General features: G+C 41.3%; 1 protein-coding gene and 1 long non-coding RNA gene across 8 annotated transcripts in view; one reads left to right on the forward strand and one right to left on the reverse strand.

The window, feature by feature from the left end:
• Positions 1-422: 422 nt before the first annotated feature.
• On the reverse strand, positions 423-5,250 carry LOC308622405. 4 transcript variants are annotated; one of them, XR_014016625.1, is made up of 5 exons: positions 5,133-5,250; positions 3,208-3,365; positions 1,962-2,116; positions 1,167-1,311; positions 423-598 (listed from the first exon to the last, which is right to left on the reverse strand). It is a non-coding gene; the product is annotated as an uncharacterized lncRNA (long non-coding RNA). The 4 variants fall into 4 exon arrangements; XR_014016626.1 differs by having other exon boundaries at positions 4,966-5,250; XR_014016627.1 differs by having other exon boundaries at positions 4,915-5,250.
• Positions 5,251-5,532: 282 nt separating this feature from the next.
• The window catches only part of IFT56 (intraflagellar transport 56), a 38,066-nt gene continuing 30,500 nt past the window's right edge, over positions 5,533-13,098 (forward strand). For 3 of the 4 annotated variants that reach the window (XR_014016623.1, XM_081243828.1, XM_081243829.1), the window contains exons 1-5: positions 5,533-5,631; positions 6,134-6,271; positions 8,585-8,677; positions 10,672-10,786; positions 12,262-12,311. Coding sequence is in view for 3 of the 4 variants with exons in the window: in XM_081243828.1 (XP_081099954.1) it covers positions 5,629-5,631; positions 6,134-6,271; positions 8,585-8,677; positions 10,672-10,786; positions 12,262-12,311 (399 nt within the window). In the remaining variant the exon portion in view is untranslated. The other variant, XM_081243830.1, reaches the window with a different exon arrangement.

Consider the following 13,098-nt stretch of genomic DNA (forward strand, 5'->3'; position numbering starts at 1 on the left):
CCTATGTTCTTAATTCATTTCAGTTAAAAATTTGGCCATACAGAAAAATTTGGGAGTTTTCAAATAGATACCTCTTTTTTTTTTTTTTTTTTTTGCGGTACACAGGCCTCTCACTGTTGTGGCCTCTCTCGTTGCAGAGCACAGGCTCCGGACGTGCAGGCTCAGCGGCCATGGCTCACGGGCCCAGCCGCTCCGTGGCACGTGGGATCCTCCCGGACCGGGGCCCGAGCCCGTGTCCCCTGCATCGGCAGGCAGACTCCCAACCACTGCGCCGCCAGGGAAGCCCAAATAGATACCTCTTTTTTATTTTTGGATTATGGAAATTTTCTATATAAAAATAGAATGGTATAATAAGCACTCATGTACCCATCACCTAGCTTCAACAATTACAACCTATAGATTTCTTATTACATAGTTCTCCAATTTATTAGTAGTTCAGCTACGATTACATTATCCTTTAGCACTGGTTAAATCACTTTTTAAAAGGCAAAATGTTAACAGGTGTTAATAGGTGGTTATAAATTTATAGATAATTTACATTTTCTTCATTTTAATTCTCAGCATCTTCCAAACTTTCCATGGTGAATATGTAGTACTTCTGTAATGAGAAAAAATGTTATTTTAAAATGATTGAAAAATGTATTTCTTTGAGTGTTTTTTTAAAATATCTATTTATTTCAGCTGCACTGGGTCTTAGTTGCGGCATGCGGACTTCTTAGTTGCGGCATGCGAACTCTTAGTTGAGGCATGCATGCAGGATCTAGTTCCCGGACCAGGGATCGAACCCAGGCCCCCTGCATTGGGAGTGCAGAGTCTTACCCACTGGACCACCAGGGAAGTCCCAGGAGTATTTTTTCAAATGCTTAATCCCAGAGTATTTCTTGCTCTTTCTTAGAACAGTCAAAAGTGGGGATCCTTTCCCCATGAGCCTGTAACTCACTGCGAGGGAGTGGGATAAAATTTGGTTTTTAAAACATTCTTTTTGATGGTAAGGTAGAATCTTTGTGAAACTAGTGAACAAAAGAAAAAAAAAACATAATAGCACTCAACAGAGCTAATGAATAGAGTTGCTGTGGTTCTACAGCAGAAATGTTGAGGGTTCTTCTTTTCATGAGACTTTTCCTTAAGGAAAATCCACCCGAGCAAGAAATGCCAAAACTTCTTACTGTCTTTCATATTCCCTTAGCAAGTCATGGCCCTGGTGATTGACAGGTGTATTCCAAGGACCAGCAGTCAGTATCACTGTGCATCAGGGCTAAATTGGAGCAACGGGGACTCCAGAACATCACTCCAAGCTCAGATCGGGACCATCTTAAAAAACGACCCCCCAAAAAAACACAGATTTAGCAAGATGCAATTCACGTATCATAAAATTCAGCTGTTTTAAGTATACAGTTCAATGTTTTTCAGTAAATTTACATAGGCATACAACCATCATCACAACCTGGGTCATTTTTACAATTCTTCAGAAACTGCTGTTCTATTGCAACTGCAATAAAGTTGCAAATTCCAACTTTGTCTCTTACCCGTGCAACCAGCTTTTGTGTGTCTATGTTATTACATGTTTCATAACACATTAGATTCTTAGAGCTGTAGCTGGGAATAATAGCTTCTTCTCAAGTACTCTCAATGCCATATTCTGCCCTTCATAATTACAGCTACAGTTCAAAGAGCTTCTACAGGGATTTAGAGGTTTAAAGCAGTATCACAAACTACTGGAAATCAGAGATCATTTCAATGGATTTAGCAAGATCGACAAGGTTGTTTACAGCACAATAAGCAACAATGCTCTTAGACCTTGGCGACAGGGGTCCCTGCCCTGGGCTCTGTACCTTGACTGCACCCTGCACCAGGTGTGAAGGGGCCATGGAGCTGAGGGGTTCCTGCAGCCCTCCGCACCACACTACGGTGCCTAGGACTCGGAATTCCCTGCCCATACCACCCCAAGCCTGTTTCCATACCTGAGCCAGTCTCTTCCCAGCATGTGTCCTCCCTTTAGGGCTATTGGGGGTGACTGCTCACAGGAGAGCGGGTGACTACCCTTGCACTTGGGGGCTGGGTGGCCACGCACATGCAGAGCCCCTCGTGGTGCAGGATGGAGAAGAGAAGAGATAGGCTGAGAAGAGAAGGGCGTGGGCTGAGTGAGCACTGGGGGTAGCTCTCTCCACACTGCCACCTCCCCCAGCAGAAGTCCAAGAAGTCTGAGAATTCTAAATTGGAACGTGACCCTCTTCGTGATGGTGTATTTGTCAAGGCAAGAGGATAAAACATTTTAACAGTTTGCTAGGCTGATTTTAAACTTTTCAGTATTTAGACATACGGTACATGGACCTCTCTTTGTATGGTTTCATTTATAGGAAATGTCCCTAATAGGCAAATCCATACGGAGAGAAGATGGGTTAGTGGTTCCCAGAGGGTGGGGGCCGGAGGGGAAACTATGCATGTGCCTGTGTTATGTGTCTTTATCCATGTTTGTATGTATACAAAAGTGTATACATCAGGCAATGAAGATATGCAGTCACTCATTTACTCTCCAAGTGATTGGGGGTGAGGGTGAGGGGGGGGACAGGAGCTAGAGTGCAAGGAGGATGAAAAAGAGTCTAAGAAGTCATACCTGCCTTCTATGAGCTTATGGTACACCTGAGTCTCTACAGGGCTAGTTATTCAGGGGGTATGTAATGTAATTCGACTATAACACAACTATCTATACACTTGGGAGAATTACTTCACTTCTCCAGATGTTAGTTCCTTAGTCTGGTAATTCTGAGGGTTGGACTAGATGTCCTTTAAAGGTCCCTTCCAGCTCTAGTACTCCATGATTCGGTGATCTTAGACTACCCTCGCCTCTGTGTTAACTGGGTTCAGGAGGAAGACAGATAAACTAACTCGTCCACCCGCACATATTATAGTTCCTTACTGTGTGTGGGTGTGGCCACAAGCCAAAGCAACAAGGCCAGGCAAGAATGGTGGGATTGAGAAGTCGTAAAACATGTCATGAGCCAGTTGTATAAGAGGCTAAAATCACTTGGCTTATTGCACTCAATACACTCAAATTAGTCACACCCAACAGTAAAGAAAATAAAGGGTTTAAGGAACCACTCTGAAGAGAGATAGGGGAAGGGAGGCATCCTCAATGCAAATGGCAGGCACGGGTTCTAGATGTAGGCAGCGGCAACCAGCGTGGCGCTGGCTTTTCTCAGCAATCACCTTCTACTCCGGCAGCTTCTGACACGGGCAGTCTCCAGCGAGCGTAGTGCATGCGGTCCATCGAGACCCTTCTCCAGCAACTGCGCTCAGACCCTGTCTTTTGTGAGGTACAATCCCTAGGGTGCAACAGTTACAACCCCAGCAGCAAGGAGCCTTACCTGTGGACAAAAAAATGTTGCCTGTCATTTCAGTAAACAAAACATGCTGTCTGCCATCAAGCCAACAGTCACTGCAGCTGCCCTGACAGTGCATCCTGAGGGGAATTCAGGGTGGAGAAAAAGAGGATACTGGCCCTAGATAGTTAAGATGCATATCAAAGGAATAATTTCAATGAGCCCAGACACTTGCATCTTCCCATACATAGAAAAGCATTAAAACCCTTTACTTGAGATGTCTGTTTTTTGTAATCAGCAATAATTTTTTTTTTTTTTTTCCGGTACGCGGGCCTCTCACTGTTGTCTCTCCCGTTGTGGAGCACAGGCTCTGGACCGCAGGCTCAGCGGCCATGGCTCACGGGCCCAGCCGCTCTGCGGCATGTGGGATCTTCCCAGACCGAGGCACGAACCCATGTTCCCTGCATCAGCAGGCGGATTCTTAACCACTGCGCCACCAGGGAAGCCCAGCAGTAATCTTTTGAAGTTTGCCTACATTTTTTTTTTCCAGCAAAAACTCCTACATATCCTGGCTCCTCACTCACCTCTTTGGAACAGTTCTTCAGAGCGACCTGAGAAGCTAATTCCCGGGCTATAGTCCTTAGTAAGGTTCCCCAAATAAAATATAACTGTCAACTTTAGGTTGTGCATTTTTTAAAGTCAACATACAGGTGTGGACCCCGAAAAATTAGGATCGCTAAGACAAAGAGCATTGCTCACCACCCATTTCCACAAGAGTTCAGTTGTAACCCACCACAGTTGCTGACTGACAGTAGGACTCTTAGAGGAGTTTAAGGTGAACACAGAATGAGGCATCTGTGCTTTGGACGCACACGAATAGGCAGGTCCCACAGATAGTTAGATGTATATCTCAGGAAGAATTTTAATGACCTTAGATTCTTGCATGTTCCCATACATAGAAAAGCTGAAAAGATTAACTGGAGACATCTGTTCTTTACTATTACTGGTAATCTTACCAAGATATATGCTTGACTTCAGGTATGACCTGGCTAAAAATCATGTATAAACTGGCTTCTCCCCTACCTCTATCGAGTAGTTGCCACAGTTTACTGAGTGGCTGTCTCCCAGGCTTTAGTCCTCAGAAAGATCCCGAATAAAACTTAAACACGGGGCTTCCCTGGTGGCACAGTGGTTGCGAGTCCGCCTGCCGATGCAGGGGACGCGGGTTCGTGCCCCGGTCTGGGAAGATCCCACATGCCGCGGAGCGGCTGGGCCCGTGAGCCATGGCCGCTGAGCCTGCACGTCCGGAGCCTGTGCTCCGCAACGGGAGAGGCCACAGCAGTGAGAAGCCCGCGTACGGCAAAAAAAAAAAAAAAAAAACTTAAACGCACAACTCATGTTATGCATCTTTCTTTAAGTCTTTCCGCACACCTTTAAAAACAATTTACTGGACCCTGGTGGTCCAGCCGTTAGAACTCCAGGCTTTCACTGACGAGGGCCCGAGTTTGATCCCTGGTTGGGTAACTAAGATCCCACAAGCCCTGTAACACAGCCAACTCCCACCACCAAAAAAAAAAAAAAAAAATCAATTTACTTATTTGACTTCACGCTCCAGTTATCTTAATTTACATATTCCAAATCTTACATCAGATCTTTATTAACAATCAACATGGGTGCCACACTGGCCACTGTGACTGCATCTTGGGTTTCCCTATTTATAACAAATCAGAGGTTCTATTCTAAATTCTATGAGCAGGAATCACAATATAACGTCACATCACAAGGGTAGCTTTATCTATGGAAATAAGAAACCGTATTCTGGTGAACTCCCGCCTCCAAACATCGGCTTCCTCGGTTTGGCAGAAATTTTTTTCTAAGCTTTCCGGCACTGCACAGGAGACGGCGATCACGTGCCAGTCAGCGTCCCGTGTTGCTCAGGAGCCCAACGCGGATCCAAATCGGAAGTGGTCCTTGAAAATTACTTTCCCGGGAAACTTGTATTTGAAAAACAATGCCATTCTAATTCGCTTTTTCCTAAAGTAAACTCACGGAGATAGAGTCAAACTCTCGCTCTCAGCACAGAGAACAACGCTCTCCTCAGGAGAAACTTTCACTCCTGCAGCGGTGAAAGCCTAGGGGAACCAAGACGTGGAGGGCACCGGTTCCCCGGCGAGCGCTACTCCGGCACGGACCAGTCCCCCGGCGGGGTTGCTGTGGAGACCGAGCCAGCTTTGTGGATGCCGAGGCGCGCTGAGGCCCGGCCTTCTTCTGTTTGTCTGCAGAGGGGATTCATAGGACTGACGCCAAGATGGTTAGTGGCTTTGAACAGTGAGGGAGAACTTTGAGTAGGTCCTGGGACTGGAGATTAGAGGTTCCAGACATACTTCTGGGTTAAGTCTAGGATTGTCAGCAGAAGATGATGTCTGTGCCCTCCCCGTGTTCCCACGGGGGACAGGGATGCAGTTGTAAATACATCGTTGCTTTCTTCCCTCCTGCTTCTCCATCTCCCCACTCCTGAGCTGCGCGTGGGATGGAAAGCGGACCGAGGGAAGGCTGAGACGACAGCAGCTGCGCGAAAGCATCTCTAACCTCACTCTAACTGGGGGAGATAAAGAACTAGGGAGTAGCAGTTTCGTTAGCTCAAACACAGGGTGATGGCCCTTTTAAATAACATGTTACAGAAGGAATTTGAACACGCTTACCTGGGGTTCGTTGTTAAGGGTTTGACTGATAAATCCTGGAGCCATCACTCTCAGTTTAATATTGACCATCGGAATGGGATCATACAGCTGTCTTTGTTGTTTCTTTCACAGATGCTTTCAAGGGCCAAACCTGCTGTAGGCAGGGACCTACCGCATACTGACAAAAGAAAGAAGAAAGGTAGGAAGATTCCAAAACTAGAGGAGCTACTTTCACAAAGAGATTTCACTGGAGCTATTACCCTGTTGGAGGTAATGTCCAAAGAAGGTTGCTTCTTAGGAGGTGAATAACCAGAATATAGAGGAATGCATGGGTGAATGCTGGTTGCTATGCTGTTGGAACAGGTGGGTGCATTCTGGGACTTTCTGTAAATCCTGTCAGGCACAGATTCCAGATTCCAAGTTAACTATAAACCTGATTAAAGGTGAACTAAAATGATAGACTTATTTCTCGAGGGACACTTAATTATATCTAGTCCCACTGATGATGAATCCAGCCTAAAAATGTAGAGGGACATTTAATACAGTGTCAGTTCATATGATGTTCATTCCACCCCCTGACCAATTTATGGTTTATTCTTATTATATGTTATAACATTCTGATCAAATTTAAATAATTCTACCATGTTTCATGCTTATTGTCTAAAAATACTGTATCTTCAGAAGATATTTCAAATCTCTACGGCAGTAGTTCTCAACTTCTAATATGCATCAGAATTAGGGTACTTATTAAAATGTACATTCCTGGACTCCTGCCCTAGGGATTCTGATTCTTTACAGAATCAGCCTACAGTGGTTCTCAGGAACTCGTATTTTGGGCAAGTAGCCTAAGTGCTTCTGATGTAGATGTTCCAAAGATGCTGCACTTTGGGAAACGGCTTTCTGGGAAGCATATGTTATAGAAGAATGAAGGGGTACACCAAAGAATGAAGAGTTTTGATAGCACAGCCTGGCTGTGTTGTTCCATAATCATTTCTCTAAATCACTACAGCAGCCATATGACTCTATCAACAATGAGTGTTTTAATTAGCTTTATATATCCTTCTCAGTCTTTCACGTATAGTTCTGTGTTTCTTGCCAGTGCTCTGGTATTGAGCACATTGCTTAACTCTTCTGGCATCAGCTTTCTCATCTTTAAAGTGGGAGAGTTGACTTGGAAAGACCATCTAGCTCTGTAAATCAGTGGACTGAGTGGTAGATGCATGTGTAATTTTTGTCAGTCTCTTTTTCTCTTCTCTCTTTTCTTTGAGGCAGTGTCCACACTTTCCTTATTGTGCAATCCCATGCTGCCTGTAAGTTATCAGGGAGGTTCTGCACTACGCTTTCATTCTTAGGTAGCCAAAGTGCCATGATGGATGGGAATGGGAACTGCCGTGGATTAGGATGAGGAGGTCTCGTGAGCTCTCCTGTGACTCCAGGGAATTCCTGGGGCAAATTCAGGGAGACCTCAAATAAGAATTTCTTCAGACTTAAGGCACTGTACTGAAATTCACAGTATTTGGTGAGAGGAGAATTTCTAATATTATGAAGTTAGCTACAGGAGTAAGTGCTTATTCAGACAAGAAAGTATCAACAGATGTCTTCATCTTGTAATGGTCAAGGCACCTGAGGTTTTGTAACAATGATCTGTTCTTTTTTAATTTTTAATTAATTTTTATTGGAGTATAGCTCCTTTACAGTGTTGTGTTAGTTTCTGCTGTATAGCAAAGTGAATCAGTTATACGTATATATATATCCACTCTTTTTAAGATTTCCTTCCTATTTAGGTCACCACAGGTTAACGATGATCTGTTTAATTTTTATTTTTTTACCCATGTTTTTGACTTACCACCATATAGAGTGAAAAAAAAAATCTCACCTTGCCATGGTAATTCAGACTCCTCCTTCAGGGTCTCACTCCTTTCCTCCAAAACAGGACTTCTCTTTCATTGGCTGATGAATTCATGAATGTTTTTTCACAATGGACATAAATGATTAGGTGGTCTTCTAAACATCTTTAATTCTTGCAGGCCCTGGTAAGCCTGTTGAAGGGTAATAGAATGATTTAATGGCTTGTCCTCAGGGAAAGGTTATAACCTATGAATAAATATACGTGTGTGCTCACGGGACAGGTTTGAAGCGTGAAGATGAATGTGGGGTAGAGCATGGAGGGGTGAAAACATGGGCTTTGGAGTCCGTGGGCTACGGTGGTCCCTGCCACCACACCTACTGGCTGTGTGTGGCCTTGAGTCCATCACTTAATTTCACTAACTTTCAGTTATTTGGCATTAAATATTTCACATAATTCTTATGTTCCTTATATATCACCCAGAATTGTTATGAGGATAACTCTTAAATACTTTCTGGAGTAAGGTGTCAGTAAACACAGAAAAACAATTGTGAAATGTTTGAGGGAAAGGTAATTGTGCTGAGTTCTGTAGGTATCAGTGTAATTAAACTGAGATTATCTTGCTTCTATAATTTGTGATTTCCTATTGTTCATTAATAACAACATAGCAGTGTTTAACAGAGAGTGTACTATTCAAAGTATTCATGATTTTTTTTTCATGAAATTTTAACATGAAGTTCAAACGTCACGTTGGGGAGCAAGAAGAGGACACTAATTTGTGGATTGGCTACTGTGCTTTTCATCTGGGTGACTACAAGAGAGCTTTGGAGGTTAGTTTAAAGAAACTTTTTTTAATAACAGAAGGGTTTTGAAAAGTTATTAAGCTTTGTATTATAATAATACACGCTCATGGTAAAGTTCAAACAATATAGAAGAGAACAAAGGAAAAAGAAAAAAAAGTCACCTTGTGTGCTTTCCTCAATCCTATTTCTATGTTAACAGAAGTAACCATTGGCTCTTTTTTGATGTGTTGCCTCAGAAATCTTCTGTGTATGTTCAAGCATATTTATCTATGTCTGTTTACTTCTTCCTTTTAAATATATAGTAATGAGATTGTTCAATATATTAATATTAGTCTTTCTTAAGGATGTCTTCAGGAGAAGAAAAATAAGCCCTTTTGATAAAAAATTTCATGATTCTTTTCTCAAAAAGAAGTTCATTGTTATTTTGTGTGGTAAATTTTAGACATAGGAAAGATTATATTCTCTTTATATTTTTTGAGTATAGCTTTGAAAGTTTTTTTTTCTTGGTCATTGTAAACCCTGCAATGTAATTAACAATCTATGGAATTATGGATCTAGATAAAATTGTAGATGCCTTATGTCAAATAATTTTTAATTCATAAATGAAATTGTTTGGAATTTTCCCACATATTCTTACTCTCAAAGTGTAATCTAAGGATATTAAAATAACCTGCACTACTAGAATGAAAAGTATCCAAGATCAGGTAATGAGGAAGTGATATGAACAAAAACAACAAAATCAGTGAAGGAAAAGTAAAGATGTGAAAAGGGCTGAATAGGAGCTGGTAGTATATGTGAAAGATATAGGAGAAGAAAGAGTAGCCCAAACAGAGTAAGAAAGAAAAAAGGCACCTGGGGAAGACTGATAAATAGTAAAAGGGTTTATGGAGGGACTTCCCTGGTGGCACAGTTGTTAAGAGTCTGCCTGCCAATGCAGGGGACATGGGTTCGATCCCTGGTCCGGGAAGATTCCACATGCTGCGGAGCAGCTAAGCCCGTGTGCCACAACTACTGATCCTGCGCTCTAGAGCCCTTGTGCCACAACTACTGGTCCTGCGCTCTAGAGCCCTTGTGCCACAACTACTGATCCTGCACTCTAGAGCCTGTGTGCCACAACTACTGAAGCCCGTGCACCTAGAACCCGTGCTCCGCAACAAGAGAAGCCACCACAATGAGAAGCCTGCACACTGCAACGAAGAGTAGCCCCCGCTCACCACAACTAAAGAAAGCCCGAGCGTAACAACCAAGACCAATGGAGCCAAAAATAAAATGAAATGAAATAAAGTAAATTTTATTTTTATTTTAAAAATAAAATGAATCTCGGAAACTGTCCTTAACAGGGAAAAAAAAACAGAACACACCAAATTTTAAAAGTGTAAAGCCAAATAAAGCCAGAGAACAATTAGAATGAAATGAAATTTGTAGCGTATTAGGGTTATCAGATTTTAAGTTAACTGAACCTATGCATTTTTAATAAGGCATCTTTTTTATGTCTTTTCAAGTTAGCAAAAAAAATTTTTTAGTTGCTTTTCATTTCTGCAGTTTGTTAGCCCATATCAATATTAAAAGGGGAAAAAGAAAACAAGTGTAAGGTTACGTGGACAAGAGCCCTGCATGGGTAGGATTGAGCCTTAGATTCAGTTCTGTTTTTTTTTTTTTTTTCTGTACGCGGGCCTCTCACTGTTGTGGCCTCTCCCGTTGCTGAGCACAGGCTCCAGACACGCAGGCTCAGCGGCCATGGCTCACAGGCCCAGCCGCTCCGCGGCATGTGGGATCTTCCCGGGCCTGGGCACGAACCCGTGTCCCCTGCACCGGCAGGGGGACTCTCAACCACTGCGCCACCAGGGAAGCCCAGCTTCAGTATTTAATGTTACAGGTATAGAATAGGTAAGGAGCATATAGAAGTCCCTAAATGTGAAGTTGCCCAATCACAGTAAGAACTCCTATTCCATTATACATAAAGGAATGGCCCATTGATTACCCTACTGCTGAAAGGGATCACTGCTTAATGTATGTTTCAGGAATATGAAAATGCAACGAAAGAGGAAAATTGCAATCCTGAAGTCTGGGTGAACCTAGCCTGTACCTACTTTTTTCTTGGAATGTATAAACAAGCTGAAGCAGCTGGATTTAAAGGTAAATGGGCCCTTTTAATATCTGGTATTCTCACTAACAGTAAGAGTCATTTTGAAGATTTTAAAACTTATTTAATTCCTTTTTCTATTGAGGAAAAATCAAGTGACATTAGAAAGCTAAAAAAAAAAAAAGCTTTACTCTTGAAAGAATATTGGATCTTAGCAACTTTATGTTTAAAAAGAGAGTTAATCTGTGTGCTGCTTACCCTCCCCAGTTCACCTCCTCAGAAGCTAAAGCCAAAAAGCAGAAGGATGAGAGAAGAAAAAGGGCAAGGTGCCTTTCTTAGGTTCCACCGTGGTAGGAAGTTCATGCTGTTGGTAGGAGTTGGGTATAGTTGTTCAAGCTGTTATGAATGTGCATTTTATAGCTTCTTTTCCTGATTCTGAATGAGAAGCCAAGTAATTCCAACTTGAAGAATCCAGATTTCTTCCCTTTTGCTTTACTTACCAGGACAGTCATCTTAGGAGAGCTGGACTCAAATTTGCAAATAGAGTAGGGCAAAAGGGAACTATGGGAGGAAAGATTAAGAATAATTAGAGTATGAATCAAATTAAATTCAAAGAAAAGTAGAGAAAGTGGGCAAAAGAATGTTTGTTAGGAAATATGTTAAAGAAGAATGTATTTCAGGATAGAAATCTTAGAGAATTAACTGATATATACATATTTAGATAGAATTCCAGTTCAGAGTCATGGAATTCTAATTTTCCTAATTTAGTTATAAAGGGCTTTGAGTTATTTATCTCATATTTCTAGACTTTATCTGTGCCTGGAACAGTTAGACACATGTAAGGTGATCAAGATAGCTATCTCTCTTTCCATATATATTTTTCTTTTTTATACATTGAAGTATGACTTTTTGCTGTAAAGAGATACAAGATTGAGTGTCTAGAATTAGAAAAATTCTCCAAGAGCACAAAGGGGATCTGGAACATAAGAGGTGTTCACCCTTTTGCTTGGCTCCCTGTTTTAGATGGTAGATTATCGTGCCAGAAGATCTATGAAATGGAGACGGGGCTAGTATTTAGGAAAATATGGCACTGTAATTATGAAAAGGGGATTTCAGAAGGAATCGACAAAGAACACTGGAAGACCAGCTGAATGAGAGTGGATTCCTACATGTATTGAGATGACCGTAACCATTTGCTTCCGGTGTTTGGTTCAGTGTGTGAACTACACAGGGTGGGCTGCCTCTGGAACTGGGAGGAGTGCCGTGCTGTGCTTCACCACCATAGAGTGAGGAGGAAGTGTGGGCAAGAGCGGAACCTTAGAGCATTTTCCTTCTGGTTCTTGGTGATGTCGCTGCTACTGCAGTCGGACTAGACTAAAATAATACATTAATATATTATAGCAGAGACGTAACAGGATCCAGTAGGTAAGGATTTGGGAAGATTTATCTGTCTCACGTCACTCCTGCAAGGGACTAAGTGCCATAGACAATTGAGTTCTTTAATAAGCACCTTGGATTTTTTTCACAGCTCCAAAAAGCCGACTTCAAAACCGCCTCCTCTTCCACTTGGCTCACAAGGTACTTACGTTCCTGTTTCACACTTTTTCTTTTAATGTGTTAAGATTAAAAAAATTTTATGTATATCTTTTTTTAATTGACGTATAATTGACTTCACACTTTTTGTTTTTAAAATATTTTTCTCTTTCTTCTTGTTACCAACAAGGGTGAAAGAAAATCAAGTAGAAAGTCTCGTTAATGGTATTTCTAGAACAAGTAGAATACAGGTGTTAATTTTATAGGACTTTCTCCCCCATTAATGTTTTTTTTACTCTGTTTATTTATTCAGAAATGTTAGGTTTAGTTCTTCTTAAGCAGTAGTCATTTAAGATTAGTTTGTTTCCACCATCTTATTGTCTCTTAGGAAACAGAACCAAAGACACCTTGTCCTGACTCCTGAAAATAAATACATACCTTTCAGAATTGCCTTATAGCAATAATTTTGATCATGTCATAAAATGATTTTTAAAATCATTTTTCATATTATAAAATTACACATTCTATTAAGCAAAATATAAATATGCAATAAAAGGATATAACATCTACCATATTTAAAGCTAACTGAATTTCAACCTTTTGGCATATCTCCTTTTGGGATAATTATTTTTTATATGCATATTTATATTTTTGTTCATTTGTTTTGCAGAATGGGATTCATGTTAAATATATATTTTTGTATTCTGCTTTTTTTTTAAACTTATCTTTATTGTACGAGTGTACCCCTGAGTCACTAGTCTTAAAAACCAGGCTTTTTTTTAATAACAATCCATCATATGCATGTGCCACAATTCATTCAACACTTCTAGTT

Source organism: Mesoplodon bidens, assembly GCF_964165515.1.
Source record: "Mesoplodon bidens genome assembly, chromosome: 9".
In the NCBI taxonomy this organism is placed as follows: Eukaryota; Metazoa; Chordata; class Mammalia; order Artiodactyla; family Ziphiidae; genus Mesoplodon; species Mesoplodon bidens.